At 43.8% G+C, this 16,755-nt stretch overlaps 1 protein-coding gene across 4 annotated transcripts; it reads right to left on the bottom strand.

Annotated features, from left to right (window-relative positions):
* Positions 1 to 28: 28 nt before the first annotated feature.
* On the bottom strand, positions 29 to 12,311 carry LOC112226567 (myelin protein P0). Of its 4 annotated transcripts, none has more exons than XM_024390966.2 (6): positions 12,127 to 12,311; positions 10,182 to 10,348; positions 9,216 to 9,429; positions 8,892 to 9,021; positions 8,281 to 8,329; positions 29 to 3,896 (listed from the first exon to the last, which is right to left on the bottom strand). In XM_024390966.2, the coding sequence occupies exons 1-6, from the start codon at positions 12,170 to 12,172 to the stop codon at positions 3,807 to 3,809; spliced, it is 696 nt and encodes a 231-aa protein (XP_024246734.1). In that variant the 5' UTR covers positions 12,173 to 12,311; the 3' UTR covers positions 29 to 3,806. The 4 variants fall into 4 exon arrangements, with proteins under 4 accessions (XP_024246734.1, XP_024246736.1, XP_024246737.1 ...); XM_024390968.2 differs by having other exon boundaries at positions 29 to 2,732; XM_024390969.2 differs by having other exon boundaries at positions 29 to 1,335.
* Positions 12,312 to 16,755: the final 4,444 nt, after the last annotated feature.

Below are 16,755 nucleotides of genomic sequence, written 5' to 3'. Positions count from 1 at the left end.
GGAATGGAACAGACATGGAGAACACTAGTCATTTTCATTTGGGTTTATTTTATTCTCCTTTTACAACCGAGATGTGTTTGATGCTTTAATTTTTATTTACCTTCCCTTTACAACACATTTTAAATAACAATGAAATGTATATGATTAGTGCACTTTAATTATAAGCATTAAAATAAACGTAAAAATGTAAGAAGCTTGAAATTTCTAAGAAAGGAATGTTATCTAACAACCAAAATAATACATACAGTACACAATCCAGACAACAAAACATTGTGAAGACATTTTAAAGCAGTTTGTTTTATGTCAGGAGTCCGTGTGGCTGTACTGAAAAAGAAACGAAAGACACATTCAAACTGATCACATCTGATGATGGATAGTTGGTTAAACAGCGAAGGGGTGAACAGAACTATGCATTTTCTATTGGCTTCAATGAACCATGGTGTGGTTTTAACACACTCCCTATGACCACAGTTAAAAGAACAAAACACATTCAACACTAAACCCTACGCTAACCACCTCGCATAGCCTATCAAGCGTTCAGACCCGAAGCTCAGGGTAAGGACCTTGAAAGAGAGAGCTTAAGGGAGAGATGAACCATATCTTCAGCGATACATATGGGCTTTGGCTTGGCTTAACACACAAGATAAGTCTCGCTCTCTCTCTCCAAAGTATCTTCATCCCAGCAACAACCTGTTCTTTTTTTCCAATCACATGACCACCAGCAACATCTGAAGTTAACCTCCCTTATCCTCCTCCTGCTCATCATCACCTCCCTCACCTTGCGAGCGCCAACTGTAGCCCCATGCAGCTTGCACCTTAAAATAACAAATATTGATTTTCCGCTCCTGGAAAATATGCACCAAAATAAAAACAGCCACACAGATCCCCCTCCATGAACAAGGGCATCAATGTGATAAAATGTCATAAGAAGATACTATCACACATCCGCCTCTCTCAAACAAAACAAGCATTTTTGTGCACTTGTTCAGTAAAATGTTTCATTATTTGCTTTACTTTAGAATGACATGCATGTACAGTGTTTTTATCATCTTTTGTTTGACATGACAGTCTGACTAGACACACAGACACACATAAAACACGCACCTTTGCGACCGGCAGAGAGCTATAGCTAGATTAAAGTCTTCAATGAGAACTAATAACATGGATGATTCTGCCCAGTTTCCATCCCTGGCCAATAGGGGGCAGAAGAGAGAGACGTGGCATTCCAACCAGCAGAAAAGGTAGGTGAACGAACGTGCAGGGGTGTGGTGGCATTGGTGGGTGAGTGAGAGGGACGTTGGTGATCAGGGGGGTGGAGGAGAGAGGTGTCCATCACTGAGTTTGAAAAAGAGGGAGGAGGAGGAGGAGAGGAAAGAAAAGAAAAAAAGAATTGCTGAGTTTGTTTGAGATGGGGTCTGGCTTTGTCTGATAAAGCTAGATAGAAGAGGCTTAAGTATAGAGTGGATTGGGTAGTCTATGAGGGAACATAGCTTAGCGTCACTAAAGGACACAGAGAGAGAGAGAGAGAGAGAGAGAGAGAGAGAGAGAGAGAGAGAGAGAGAGAGAGAGAGAAGAGAATTAGAGAGAGAATTAGAGAAAGACAGTATGTGTGTGTGTGTGTGTGTGTGTGTGTGTGTGTGTGTGTGTGTGTGTGTGTGTGTGTGTGTGTGTGTGTGTGTGTGTGTGTGTGTGTGTGTGTGTGTGTGTGTGTGTAAGAGAAAGAGAGATAGAGGGATCCAGTTACCAGCAAGTGCTAAAATAGGGGGGAGAAATGTGCAGAAGGGATTAACGGGACCAGAATAACACGGAGGAGTAGAAAGGAGGAGTATCCCTTTGTTGTCAGGGCCTGAGAATGTCCACTGGCTGTCAACGTGACGTCATTTCAAGGACTCAGTCACAGAATTCAAAGCAGGCTGCGTCCAAAATGGCACCCTATACAATATATAGTGCACTATGTTTAACCAGAGCCCTATGGGCCCTGGTCAAATGTAGTGCAATATATAGGAAATAGCTGGCCATTTGGGATGTACTCTCAGACACAAACAAACAGGGCTTTTTCTACTCTGCTTTAAATTGCAGCTGTTACAGTAAGCCTGTATCTACTACACCCTTATAGACAGGAATAACCTAGCCTCCAGCTTGCAGTGACAGAAAGGCAGCACAGCACTACGGCCTCCATTAGCTCAAATGTGAAGGGAGTGAATCACCCGGCGATATGAACTTCAATTTGAACCCATCTACACAAGGTAAGAGCTAGGAATCATATTTCTCTCCCTCACTCTGACTCGTCCAGCACAGGGTGCATTCAAACTCTTCACACCGCTCACACCTGATCTGATTGAGCACTGAGCAGCAGGAAGCATTAACAGAAGTTTCAGGAACTATTTGACCTCTCCCTGTTGGTATTTGTATCTCTATTCAATAGCCTGGTGGGTCCATTTGTTACACTGCATGTCTATACTGGGTCTGCTCTGCCTTGATGCTAGCTAAATGGGTTATGAGTTGTATGTTCTGCCTCATCATACAAATGCTGAACTCGGTAGGACTACTCTTGCTTAACTTAGTAGGACAGCTCTTCTATAGGCAGGACTTAAGGAGTTAATGAGATAGGACAAGTGCATCAAAAGGTGGGGCAGGAGGAAAGGGGTGTGGTCTAAAAGGGTGTGGCAGATGGAAGCTGAAGCAGTAAAGTGGGAGGAAGTCGAGTCTTTGAGAAATAAGATTCAGAAAATCTATGAGAGAAAGAGAGATAGAAAAGATAGGATGAGAAAGAGTAAGCATTCAACGTTTTTTTGAAACTTCTACAGTTTTAACGAAGAGGAGTCAGAATAAAAGTGCTCCCAGTGAAAGACGAGAGGAGAAAGAAGAGAGAACATCAGTCAGTGTGAGGGCAAGTCAAACTTTGACAGATCCTCTCCCCAGGGCCCATAGGACTCAGGTCAAAGTAGTGCACTGAGTGGAGAATAGGGTGCCATTTGGGACACAGACACAAAAGAACAAATCGGGTGGTCCCTGTAGCCAGGACTCTCTGATGTGTGTCGGACAGGCGTAGTTGAAGAATACTGCCTTGCATCACATCTAAGATGTCAGAATGAAAGGCAAACTTGGGAATAGCTTTTAAGATTTTGTCATCAAACTAGCAGTCAGATGGCATTTGATTTGGTTCAAATGGTATGTTTCATGACCTGACAGTAGTAGTTGGAGTGGTTCACTTCCATTGATTGAGCTATCATATATTTTTAGCACTATTGTGTCTATGTTCACCCCAGTGTGGCATTGAGATCATGATGAATATACTTTGAGTTGTAAAGGCCTAGATCTTGTGGGAAAGAATATACCGTTGAAGACAGACTAAGGCTGCCTCCGAAATAGCACCCTATTCCCTATTTAGTGCACTGCACTACTTTTGACCAGGGCCCATAGGGCTCTGGTCAGAAGTAGTGCACTATGTAGGGAATATGGAGCCATTTGGGACACAGACTTACAGTTCTTTAAGACTGCCTCCTTAATTAAGGTTCTCCGCTGCCTCCCTCTCCAGTATGATTCTCATTCACTTATTTAAGGGTCAGTTTTTTGGAGAGCTTGGACAGGGACAGGAAACTGGATGATTTGGCCGAGGCGGACCCACCCCTCTTCCCCTCCCCCTCTTTTTCCCACTTGGAGAGCTCCAGCTCGATGGTCATCAGCACCCTACCAGGCCCTGCCCCCTTGGGTGAGTCCCCTCCCCCTGTTCCTGCTCTCTCTGCCTGTCTCATTGCTTTGGGCTGGGCTGTGTGTTGGGGCTCTAGCTCTCTGCTCCCCGTATCCTATTTCTTATCCTTGCGCGACTCCTGCTTCTTCTTTTCTGAGGCGGCGGCCTTCAGCTTGGACGGGTCTCCGATGGAGAGAGTTGGGCCCTGTGGAGAGGAGGAGGGAACAGGGGAGGAGAGGAGTCACTTCAGGAGGAAAGGAGGAGTGTGAGAAAGGAGAGTAGGGAAGAGGGAGGGGGAGAGAAGTCGTGTTAGCACGGGGCAGATGGGTGAGATCGATGGGCATGTTAAAAATGAGGAAACAGATGGATTAGGATTGAAGGAGGGAGGGAGGTATTTACATTAGAGCAGAGAGAGAGAGAGAGGTACATTTAGGAGAAAAAGAGAAAGAGAGTCATATTTAGGAGGTAAGGGGGAGGCAAGTGACGGGGGGCGGTCTCCAGGGCTGCAAGGGGTGACAAAACAGGCATCGATGAGTTAGGGACAGAGTGACAGGACTGCTACAGTCAGATCTAACGTCTGACACAGGTCTGCTACACATCTATTTCCAACGTAGCAGGTGTCTTAAAATGCAGCTTTGAGACAACTTTAACCAATCAACACCCAGACATGCACCAATCACACATGCATTGCCATCAGTTCACTCAAACACATCGATCTACCAAATGGACCATGACAATGACAACAAATAACGTATTTCTGAAAAACCTCATCTTACTGGAGCTAAGGACATGGGAGCAAGGGAGTAGACTGGGAAGGTAAGGGCTCGGTACAGAGGCCACCTGCAAGAGGAAAGTCGCCTCTGAGTTAGTGAAAAGGAAAGGTCAGAGCAATCTAATGTAATTACCTTACTGAAAAGCAATTGCTAACATAAAGAGACACTGGGCTGCTATGGAAAGGGTAAAAGGTCAAGTGCATGGCTATCGCTACAGTGCCTATAGACAGATACTACGTCCAAAATGGCACCCTATTCCCTATATAATGCACAACTTAGTCAAAAGTGGTGCACTTCATAGCGAATAAGGTGCCATTTGGGACGCAGGCAGAGAAGGGGGTTAGGAGCTAAGCTAAGTCCCTTACTAAATAGAGATATAGACAGGTAGAGGCAGCGATTGATCAGAGGATGGATCAGTTAAGCAGAATACAGATCCAAAAACAAACTGGCTGTTCACCTGTGGAGAGAGAGACAGAACAAGAAGACACAGAGAGAAAGGAAGAAAGGAAGAAAGAAAGACAGGGGCTTCTCACGGCCATCCGGAGGGAGTAGAGGAAGGATAGACAGACAGGAGAAGGAGGGAGGACAAGAAAGAGGATGAGACGGAAAAGAAAGGGGGAGAGAGGGACTAGATAAAGGGAATGTGAATGAGCTAGTGAGTGAGTGAGAGGGAGGAATGGAGAGAATGGGTGGGGACGGTGTGTTTGCTGGGATCAATATTGAGTGCACTGTATTATCATTCCAGTACAGCCTGTTGTGTGCTGTATGCTGCTTCAGGCTCTTCAGGGTAGTCAGCTACTAATACTCTCTCTCCCACTCTGCCTCCCTCCCCTAATGGAGTAATGGTGAACGAAGATGCCACATGATGGTGGACTCGTTCTAAATGGCACCCTATTCTCTATATAGTGCACTACTTTTGACAAGAGCCTTATGGGGAATAGGGTGCCACTTGGGAAGCACCCAATGGCATTCTCACAGCTTTGTTGTGCAAGCCCAGCAAATAGAAATAGCCCAGATACAGTGGCTGATACAGATTGTGTGGAGTCAGCATAGCGCTAAATAAGGCCTGTTCAATCAAACGGCATGTTTTACAAGTAAACCCTATAGATGAACACCCTGTTTATTTCCCAAATGGCACCCTATTCCCTATATAGTGCACTACTTTTGACCATGGCCCATAAGGCTCTGGTCATAAGTAGTGCACTATGTCGGGAATAGGGTGCAATTTGGGAAGTAGATAAGGCCTGTTTGATTAAACAGCACATTTGACAAGTATATGAAAACCCTGTAAATGTGTTTACATACATAGTTTAAAAGAGAGGAGCCATAGTGAGGAGAAGACTGTTTTGCACATTTTATTTTTCTCCAAAGGTTGTTTTTGTCCCCGCACCATGAAATGATTTTCTCATGGTGAAACTGTGTATGTAACAATACTGTCAGAATTTCAGCAAGTGTCCTTTTGACTGTGAGATATATTATTAATTTATGCACCCAACCTCCAGGCATTTTGTGCAACTGACTGCAACTCAAGTGCAACCTGACAATCCGTCATGTGACAATGACTGCATCCCAAATAGCACCCTATATAGTGCACTACTTTTGACCAGGACCCTTGCCATTTGGGGCGCAACCATTGCAGTTCTTTTGACCAGGAGCCATAGGGCTCTGGTAAAAAAGTAGTAGAGCAATATATAGGGAATATGATTCCATTTTGGACGTAATCAGCGAGAGCTGTGGGGAGATGAGAATGACAGTGCACTCTAATGCTGAGGTAGACAGAAGTAAACCCTGAATCCAACCCCTGACCTCTGATACTGTAAAGATCCCAGCCAGCTGCATACCTGATTGATTCCTAAAACAATACTGTGAGGAAACTAACTACACGCCAAACTGTCCCTTGTAGTGTTGAAAAATTGCCTAAACTTGTTCATCCAAAATGTTCAGGTTTCCCAGAAATCCTGGTTCTGGAAAACCTGGGAAAGTTACCAGGATTTAGCAACCCTAGACCCTTGACTACTTCCATTAAGACATCTTAGTGAATTGATCAATGCCCTAGGATGTCATTTACCAGCATACATCATCATTCTATTTGACATGGATTATCTCTCTCACAATATAGAAAATAATTGGATTTAATTGGACCTGGGAGGAACCAGCGGGAATACCAAAAGCTTACAAGAAAGAAAGAGTGTCATATTAATGAAATACTAAGGCCGCTCCCCAAGTGCAACCCTATTCCATATAGTGCACTACTCTGGTCAAAAGTAATGCTCTATATGCACTGCTACCTGGGGCGACAGGTAGCGTAGTGGTTAGAGCGTTGGACTAGTAACCGAAAGGTTGCAAAATCCCCGAGCTGACAAGGTAAAAATCTGTCGTTCTGCCCCTGAACAAGGCAGTTAACCATCGTTGAAGATAAGAATTTGTTCTCAACTGACTTGCCTAGTTAAATAAAGGTAAATAAAATAAATAAATACAAATATTTAAAAAATATATATATATATACATATAGGGAGCCATTTGGGAGGACTTGCCAAGTTAAATAAAGGTAAAAAAATATCTATATATATAGATAGGGAATAGGATGCCATTTGGGAGGCACATTAGAGCTATCCACCCCCTAGCCTTGCACTTATACCCAAGTGTGACTGTGTGACTCAGTGTAATTTTAGACAACTGTGAGCCGATAATAGGGCCAGTGATTTTCATTTGACTCAGAATCTGTAGGTCTCCCTCTTTCTCTACTTTCTCTCCCACTGAGAGCAACTCAGTTCCATTCACAGGGAATCAAATTACTGTACTACACGAACTTGCCTCAGCCATTTCACAATGGTGGTTGGTGTTATGGGAAGTTCACCCATTTTTACATGGGGCCTTTTCACTGTCTTGTAGTTGATTACCTAAACTGTTTAATATTTTGTTTTGTTACAGAGAAAATTAGTAGACACATTTTGCTGAGATCATTTGCTATTGACTACAATGCATTGTGAAAATGTGTCCGAAGCATGTTGCATCAGAATCCGTTGTGAATGACGTCTCTGCACAACCCCCCCCCCAAAAAAGAATTCTCCCATAAATCCATATTTGCATATTTCAGTGCATAAACAGCCTCATTAAAACATGGATTTATGGCAAATAGATTTTTTTTTTTTTTTTGCAGAGACTGATTCTGATGTAATATGAGTTGGTGCAGAGTGTTTTATAATGTTTTATAATATGCTTTAGACATATTTGCATATTGCATTATAAGTCAATATAGCAAGTGGTGACAGCTAAATTTTACAACAAATTTTCTCTGTAATTAAACAAAATATTTAAAAAACGATATGTGGTGGGGATCAACTACAACCACAGAAAGAGTGAAAAGAAGGCCACGTAAAAATGGGTGAACTTCTCCCAACTATTTACCCATTGTATTGTGTTTGCTGGCCCTTGAGGAGGTGGTAAAACGAACGGAGGATGGATATAAGAGTGGGGGAGGGGCGGGCATTTAGCTCTTAAGCTTTTGGGGGCGACTGACTGGATTTAAAGCGTTCCAACACTCGATGACTGTTTCGTTTAGTAGCAGGAGAGGATTATTACACGTGTTTGCTTTGGTGGTGCCATAATGCCTGCTCTGTGGGGCTCTTACTAACAATACCGTGCTGAAAGTGTGGTTCTGTGGCTGTGTGAAAACCAAGTTGTTATGGTATGCGCTGTCATATAGGTTTTGTACTCTTACATGACTTGTGTTGTACGGTACTTGTGTGCTGTAGTTGTGAGCTGCTGTTGTTGTCGTTGTGTAGTTGTGAGTGAGCCGACGACGAGAGGACTTGCCTGTCTCTGCTGTGATCCCTCTTTACCCTTCCCTTTCTTTCCATGTTTGCTGGAGGAAACAAAAGAGAACAACGTCAGGTGGATGTCACACCTCTCCCTCCAGTGGTCAAAGCAATATGCTGTTGCTGTTACAGTATAGTCCTGCTTTGTAGCTATCAGAAAGAACAGAACAGCACTGACTCTCCGGGTAGGTTAGGAGACAAGAACATATATACAGAACTGGAATGGAACTACATTACCATGGAAATCATGCATTGCAGTACCAGGTTAGCCGTAGTGAGTACCAGTCAAATTGCCATGGTCAGAGGTTCCAAGTCTGTTCAATTCGTCATATTTATATGATCATAGACTGACTGTAGAACTTAATCAGCGGTCAACTAAATGCCACCTGTGGTCTGTGTGGTGTAGCTGTATTGCCATAGCCTCTGCAACATTTTTGACAAAACTTTTCCCCACTGTCATCCTCTCTCTCTATCTGTTCAATAAAATCTGAAAAATACCTTTACGAACAAAAGAACTGAGTGCCACCTAGTGCCAGCTAAACCATACAGGTGTCCAGGCCGGGGATGGGCTCTGGCTTTGGCCCTAGACCGAGGCACAGGGGCACTGACCTGACACTGAGGTTGAAGACTCTGCGGGCCACCAGGAACCTCATGAGATAGTAGATGACAACGATCAGCAACAACAGACCCAGCACTGCACCGATGATGGACCCCGTGATCACTCCGGCCTGGATGGGAACTGAGAGATAAAAGAGAAGTCAAGACAAGGACTGTCAACTTGCCATTCTAGGGATTCTATATGTAATTATTATGCCTGGTCCCTGATCAGTTTGTGCATTCATGCCACTCCTTGTCATGGCAAACATGCAAGGAGTGCAGGCATGACAACGAGTGGCAAGATCGAAACCCAGGCTAGTAATTCTATGCTCTCACCCTTCTCAAAGACCAGCAGTCTGACACTGGAGGCGCGTCCCACTATGTCAGGTGGGTTCTTGGCATCACAGGTGAAGGTGCCGTTGTCTCCGTAGTCTAGGTTTTTGAGCAGGATGGATCCGTCCCGGCGACCAGGGTTCCCCACAAACTCCAGCCTGTCTCTGAAGGGTCCCTTGTTGTCTACGTAGGGAGCTCCACCGGTGTAGTGGAAGATCTGGAGTTCGGAAGATTGTAAAAGGGATTCAGTGTCTTGTCTGCTTTTACATCTAGGCTAGCCTGGAGGCCAGTCTGTTTCTGCTCTCTTACCAACTCCTTATGGAACTGTCATGGCAACATTTTTGTTGGCAAGAGAGCAGAAACAGATCTGAGTCCAGACCACATCTAGGCTAAAGATGACATGAATTGTTAGATACGGTACAGATGAAATGTGCTAAAAGGAGAAACTTGTAAATTAGGTCCATTATTTGGATCTAAACAACTGTGCTAGAGAGAAAGGGACAGGAAGGAGTAGGAAGGGGGTGATATCGTTTCAGAGGGAGAGAGGCAAGAGGTGGGTGAAAGCAGAGGAGAGAAGAAGAGTGAGATAATGAAAGTAGGAGAGGGGGACAAGGGGGATATGGGGGGGTGAGATTGGGGGCCAAGGAGGGCAAGGCACAGCGAGAAGAGAGAGCTAATAAGATGGAGATAAGGTGCGAGGGACTGAAATTAAAGAGCTGGCACCAGGTGAGATGAGGGGAATGAGAAGGGGATGGGAAAGAAGTGATAGGTCAGTGTCTCAAATGGCACCCTATTCCCTATGTAGTGCACTACTTTTGACCAGGACCCAAAGGGTGCATTATATTTAAGGAATAGGCTCATAGGGCTCTGGTTAAAAGCAATGCACTATCTAAGGAATAGGGTGCAATTAGGGACGCATCCATAGAGGAGGCTAGAGGAGGATAATGATAGAGGAGAGTATATATGTACAGAGATGGCGTCCCTGGCACCGTCAGGCCGGTAGCTCCAGGAGAAGGTGACGTCATCAGAGGTCCAGCGCCAGGAGAAGAAGGAGCAGGAAAGGCGGATGTCGGAGCCCACCAGGGCGTGACGCTCCCAGCCCGTGTAGATGACGATGGCCTCAGACTGCTGGGGCACTATAGGGGTTAAGACACAGGGTTAAATAGGAAAGATCAGCACCCATGCGGTCCATAATGACCTTTTTCACACTTCCTGGTTTGAACCATTACCATTTGTTACCTCCAAGATACCATTGTACCATTGCCTGTATGTAAGCTTCTACCATTGTAAATGTTTATGGTGGCTTCAATACAAATATACAAACGCGAAAGATCATCACTGCATGCTTCAAAACTACTGGGGATATAAAGGATATACATACTATGAAAACAGACAATAGGATAGAGTGGACTGGAGCAGACATGGTTCAATAAATACGCAGTACACACTTACAAAATGTGCCTCTGGGATGTATGGCAGAGAAAGGGGGTTTTATTTTTAGTTGCAAGGGTTTGTTCCAGACTATGGTTCCAGTAGACTATTGTGGAGTATTAAACAAACACAACCTTTAAAACTATTCTCCTGTCGATGTACCATTTAATGTACTATGAAAAGACAGTCAAGAGGATAACAAGTTCAAGTTCATTTCAATGTCTTTCAGTTGCAAAGCCTTTTTAAGTCTTTCATTCAATCCCTTTTACAGACACGCACACACAACCACTATTTATGCAAGGTTCAATGAGGTATGAACATGTGCAATGATAGCATGCAGCAAGGATTGGCGTTGATATGAACTAAAAAGTACAACGTAGCTACCCACAGAATATAAATAGCTATGTTGTGTCCTTGACAAATGAATGTAAATTCTATATTTGCCATAAAATCAATATATCACTTCCATTGTGAATGCAATTAGTACCGCAGTACAACAACCACCACCAATTATGTAATGGCATCTACAAACATTGCTATCATCAATTACTTGTATTCCGTTTGATTCAAGATTTTGACCCAAGATACTGACTCACACACAAATCACATTCAGAACTCTAAAGATGCACATTTCATACTTTCACATGCAGCTCGGAACTCCAGCGTCCTTCAATAAATGATGTCAGCCAGCACAGAAGTTGTCAATCGAGTGAGACTTGGGGTTTTTAATTGCATTTTGACAAAGCTGCAAAGAAGATCTCCACTCAAGTGTAGAAATGCTGTCAATACACAGTCTCAGAGTGAGTCCCAAAATGTATGCCCTCATCTTAACTTTGTGAGCCTTACGGAATTAACTCTGTATAAGAGAAACACGGATGAAGAACAAAATGTTGCTGTAGTTATGACAATAATAGTCACAACAATATAACATCTGTATAACAACGTATGACAAGAAAACGCATCTGCTCAGGTTTTCCTTTACTTCCTTTCCCTTTAATTCATTCATTAAGAAATGCACCAATAACGCAGAACCCAGAGTCAACCAGATTCAGTGACCCCCGGGATTAGTTTAATGTACAGCTGAGAATGAAATACCAAGCATGTATAAAGGGCTTTTTATAATAAAATGAAAAGAAAGCATACGAGATCATTCATCATAAATGTTATTCATTAAAATTGTGTCACCGATACTATGTGAACTTTAACCTTCAACTCAAGATGATGATACATTTTAGACAACACTTTTCACGTGCAACTTTAAAGCAGACCAAAAGGATTAAACATAGAATTAACATATTAGAAGTATATATTTTTTTAACCATAAATCCCCCCAAAATATTTGCGATAACAATACATTACAGTGGACTTATACTGTGTAGTTATTCCTATAGTTACAGTGTAGCAACTATTGTAATGAACCATTGTACTTAGGGTTAGGACTAAGGTCAGGGATATATTAGGAAAAATTCAATATACTTTTTACCTATTCCCAGGAGTATGACCGACGCTAGCGCCAAAATGGTCAGCATGGTTCCTGACACTTTGGGTTCTTCAAGTGATGTTGCAGACCTCACTGGATGCTGCAGAAGAGTCCCACTATGAAGTGATGGAGAGATAGGACCGAGGGGGTGCAGGGTTCCAGGACAGAGGGCTTCACAACAGGACAACAGTGTCCCAGGTTTTTATAACCAACCACACCCCTCGCTCTCCACTGCTTGGCCCCATTCCTCCCTCTCTCCACCTCTTTCTTTCTCTCCAATCTCATTGAAACAAATCAAACAATCAACCCCATTGAAGACCAAAATAAAACCCTTTTTTTACATTCAAGAGTGATATTAAGATGCAGTGAAAAACAACGTACTGTAGAAAGATACTGATCAAATTCACTGAAGTAGCAGTCAAAGCTTGAGTCAAATGTACACAAATCTGCACTACTATATGACAGCATCATGTACATTCCTGAGTATCATTACTTTATTGTCTTACTAGCACTGCTTTTGCTGATAGCTGCATAATTGTGGAACGTTTTTTCCTTGCAATGACTGATATGTGGTTGTCTTACCTATCTTAGTTGAATGCATGGACTGTAAGTCGCTCTGGACAACAGCGTTTGCTGAATGACCAAAATGTAAATGACTTGTGTGATAGCATAGGATGTATGCACATTATACAGACTGCATTTCTAAGGGCTGATGGTGATGTGTAAGATGTGATGTGTGAATACATACAGTGTGTGTAAATATGACATGGATGGAAAAATGTGTGTGTGTGGGGTCCTGTCTTGTCCTCTCCTCCCGCCATCCCCGTTTCTCCTTTCCCTGCACTTTCCCCGGGATGGAAAACAAAGCCCCAAGTCTTCCCTCTCTCCCTTTCTCTCTCCTCCCTCTCGACGGATTCCTGCCTGTTTGCTGACGTCTAGCAGTCAAACAATGGAGGGCGAGAGGGAGAGGGGCACAGGGGGTGACTGGCGTGTCTCTGTCTGTCAATGGCGCTTTCTTCCTCTTCAACCTCCTCCCTCTCTCTCTCTCTCCATCCAGACAAAGCTCTGTATTCTCCTCCCGCCTCCCTCTGCCGAGCGCCTACTCCACTTAATCCTGTAAAACCGACAGAGAGAGAGAGAGAGTAGGGAGAGACCAGCTATATATACAGTATATATACACTACCGTTAAAAAAGAAAAGCACATTTTTTGTCCATTAAAGTCACATAAAATTGATCAGAAATACAGTGTCGACATTGTTAATGGTGTAAATGACTATTGTAGCCGGAAACGGCTGATTTTTAATGGAATATCCTCATAGAAGTACAGAGGCCCATTACCAGCATCCATCACTCCTGTGTTCCAATGGCACGTTGTGTTAGCTAATCCAAGTTGAACCCTTTTGCAATTATGTTAGAACAGCTGAAAACTGTTGTTCTGATTAAAGAAGCAATGAAATAGCATTTGTGGGTTCAATTTACAGGCTCAAAATGGCCAGAAACAAAAAACTTTCTTCTGAAACTCTTCAGTCTGGTCTTGTTCTGAGAAATGAAGGCTGTTCCATGCGAGACATTGTTAAGAAACTGAAGATCTTGTACAACACTGTGTACTACTCCCTTCACAGAACAGCGCATACTGGCCCTAACCAGAATGGAAAGAGGAGTGGGAGGCCCCGGTGCACAACTGAGCAAGAGGACAAGTACATTAGAGTGTCCAGTTTGAGAAACAACCTTTTAAAATTATAAACTTGGATTAGCTAACACAACATGCCATTGGAACACAGGAGTGATGGTTGCTGATAATGGGCCTCTGTACGGCCTATGTAGATATTCCATAAAAAAATCAGACGTTTCCAACTACAGTAGTCATTTACAACATTAACAATGTCTACATTGTATTTCTGATAATTTTATGTTATTTTAATGGACAAAAAATGTGCTTTTCTTTCAAAACAAGGACATTTCTAAGTGACCCCAAACTTTTGAACGGTAGTGTAAACATATACATACAGATTGATTGATATGAGGACACTAAGACACAGACATGAGCGCAAATGGCAATACAGGAAGCGGGAGAGACAGAGAAAGAGACAGAGGGTGAGACAGAACACCGGAGAAGGGGTTTCTACGTACGAGACCAGGCATTCCACTCCAGCAGGACCCACAATCCATCAACCTGTCAGATGATATAAATATGCATTTGTTTATCTATGGTGGGTCGATTGAATCTACGCTGAAATGATTGCTTAATGTTACATTGCTTTTATCCGCTGGGCCTCTAGCTCTCCTCTCCATATCAGAACATTTGGTCTTCCCATCAGACCAGGGTGGCGTCTCAAGTGGAACGCTATTCCCTATATAGTGATCAACTTTTGACCAGGGCCCATAGGGAGAGGAGCGTGACCTAGTGGGCCAGCAGATAGAGGGCTCTGGTCAAAAGCAATGCCCTATATATGGAATAGGGTTCCATTTGGGATGCAGATTCTGTATAAGATTGGCAGCATGCAGTCTAAACTCAGTTACATATTACAAGGCTACTCATTGTAGGCTAAGCTTAAAAACCCGAACACCATACTGACGGATCAATTAACTACAACAGACCATCTGCCAACCTGCAGTGGCAGACACTATCTCTGTGTATCTCCTAAATGATTAAGGCTGCCATAAGGCAAAGGAAACAGGATATATTTTATAAACCTGGCAGGCAGGTGGACGGAGATTGCCTTGGCACACAACTGCTGTATTAAGAGAGAAAGAGAGAGAGAAGAAAGAGAGGCAGTTATGAAACCACCTGCAGTAAGGAGAGAGAGACCATCAACCTCTAAATAACACAAGGGAGAGAAGAGGTAGGGCTAACTCTTAGCCTGCATCCCAAATGGCACCCTATTGTTTATTTGACTAGTTTGCCATTTGGGATGCATATTTAGGCCTTAGCCCAGATGGAAGAGAAGAGTGGATTACAGGAGCAGCACCCTCCTGGGTTCTACTGCTGTGTGAATAAAATCAGCTCAATAGGCTCGCCATCTACAGTGTCTGTGTGTAACAGGAGGTTAATAACCAGGCATGTTGGCAAATGAGCACCAGTGAAATGTCTTGGACTGGCCGGGTTGGAGTGATCTGGGGAGCGTCTTGAGGGGGCTGGTGGGTGGCGGTGGGCGGTGGGAGGGAGGCCGAGGCTGAATCCCAAATGGCATCCTATTACCAATACAGCGTACTACTTTTGACCAGGGCCCTGGTCAAAAGTAGTGCACTAGATAGGGAATAGGGTTCCACTTGGTATGCAGACAACATTCTCTGGCCATGAGGACAGAGGGGGAAACAGAGGCCAGAGGACACAGTACTCATCAGGTCATGAAGCTAATGGCCAGGGAAGTGATCCAATGGAGCACAGCAGAGCAGACAACCCCTTAGGGAGAAGAGAGGAGCAGCAGTGTGGGCCTAAGCCAACCAGCATTTGGGAAAACGACCACCGATGTGGACCAATCACAACACAAGAGCCATAAACACCCTGGGCCCATATTAACAAAACTTCTCAGAGTAGGAGTGCTAATCTAGGATCAGTTTAGCCATTTAGATCATAATGACTAAGATTAAATGGACAGAGGGGACCTGCTAGTAGATCCTTTGTCCTACTCTGATACGCTTTATGAAGAGGCCCAGATTCTGCTCCCAAACCGCAGCTAAAGGGTGAGGGTAACCAGCCAAACCTGCCATGACGAACAAACAGCAGGCAATTCCAGAATGTTCTCCAGACAAGAGACTGCAAGTCCCCCAATTATTTGAATAGGTGTAGAATATGAATAGAAATAGGATGTGGCTTAATAGGGTCTTGGTATAATTACAGAAAAAGTGCCAGTGAAGACTGTGGAAAAAACATGTCAGGTGCTGTGTGCATCCCAAATGGCACTCTATTTGCTATATAGTGCACTAGCCGGGTTGGAGGGATCTGGCGAGTGTTTTGAGAGCCGTAGGGCTCTGGTCAAAAGTAGTGAACTATGTAGGGAATAGGGTGCCATTTGCTACTCAACCAGGGTGCTAAAGCTGGCATGACATCATCAAAACTATTATCCAAAGGTTACTGGCCAACGCTCGGTGGTCCTGTGGCTCAAGAAAAACACAATTGATATTCCGTGGGTTCAGCTGGAGACAATGGACGGTCCTGTCCCTCCCTCTCTCCCTCGTGTCCTTGCATGGCCGAGATGTCACAGAGAGCACCAAACAAGGGATGGAGGGGCAGACAGGGATGAAAAGAGAAGGCGCGATGGAGGAGAACAAACACATTATTCACGGTTGAGAAAGGGTGTATTGTGTGCAAGACAGATAGCTGGGTGGGAGAAAGGGGAGAGGAGACAAAAGGACAGAGAGAGGTGAAAACCGTTATTTGTCAAGCACCAAACAAAATCGAAACAGTTTGGGGCAATCCATAACAGTGTTCGGGAGGTTCTGCATTTCAGCCAATATCTCAGCATTGCTACCAGGCCTTACCTCTATTTCTTTCTCTCAACCACGGGGAATACAAGCTCCGGAAACAACATTTCCATTTAATTTGATGCTTGTGAGCAGAACTGAGCAGTGATGCGATTTGATGTGTCAGTTGCTTTTCCTTTACGTCAGGGACGTAGGCATGTAGCTACT

This window comes from Oncorhynchus tshawytscha, linkage group LG28 (assembly GCF_018296145.1).
Source record: "Oncorhynchus tshawytscha isolate Ot180627B linkage group LG28, Otsh_v2.0, whole genome shotgun sequence".
NCBI lineage: Eukaryota > Metazoa > Chordata > Actinopteri > Salmoniformes > Salmonidae > Oncorhynchus > Oncorhynchus tshawytscha.
Note: the sequence above shows the minus strand (reverse complement) of the source record. Positions and strands in the feature narration are given on the sequence as shown.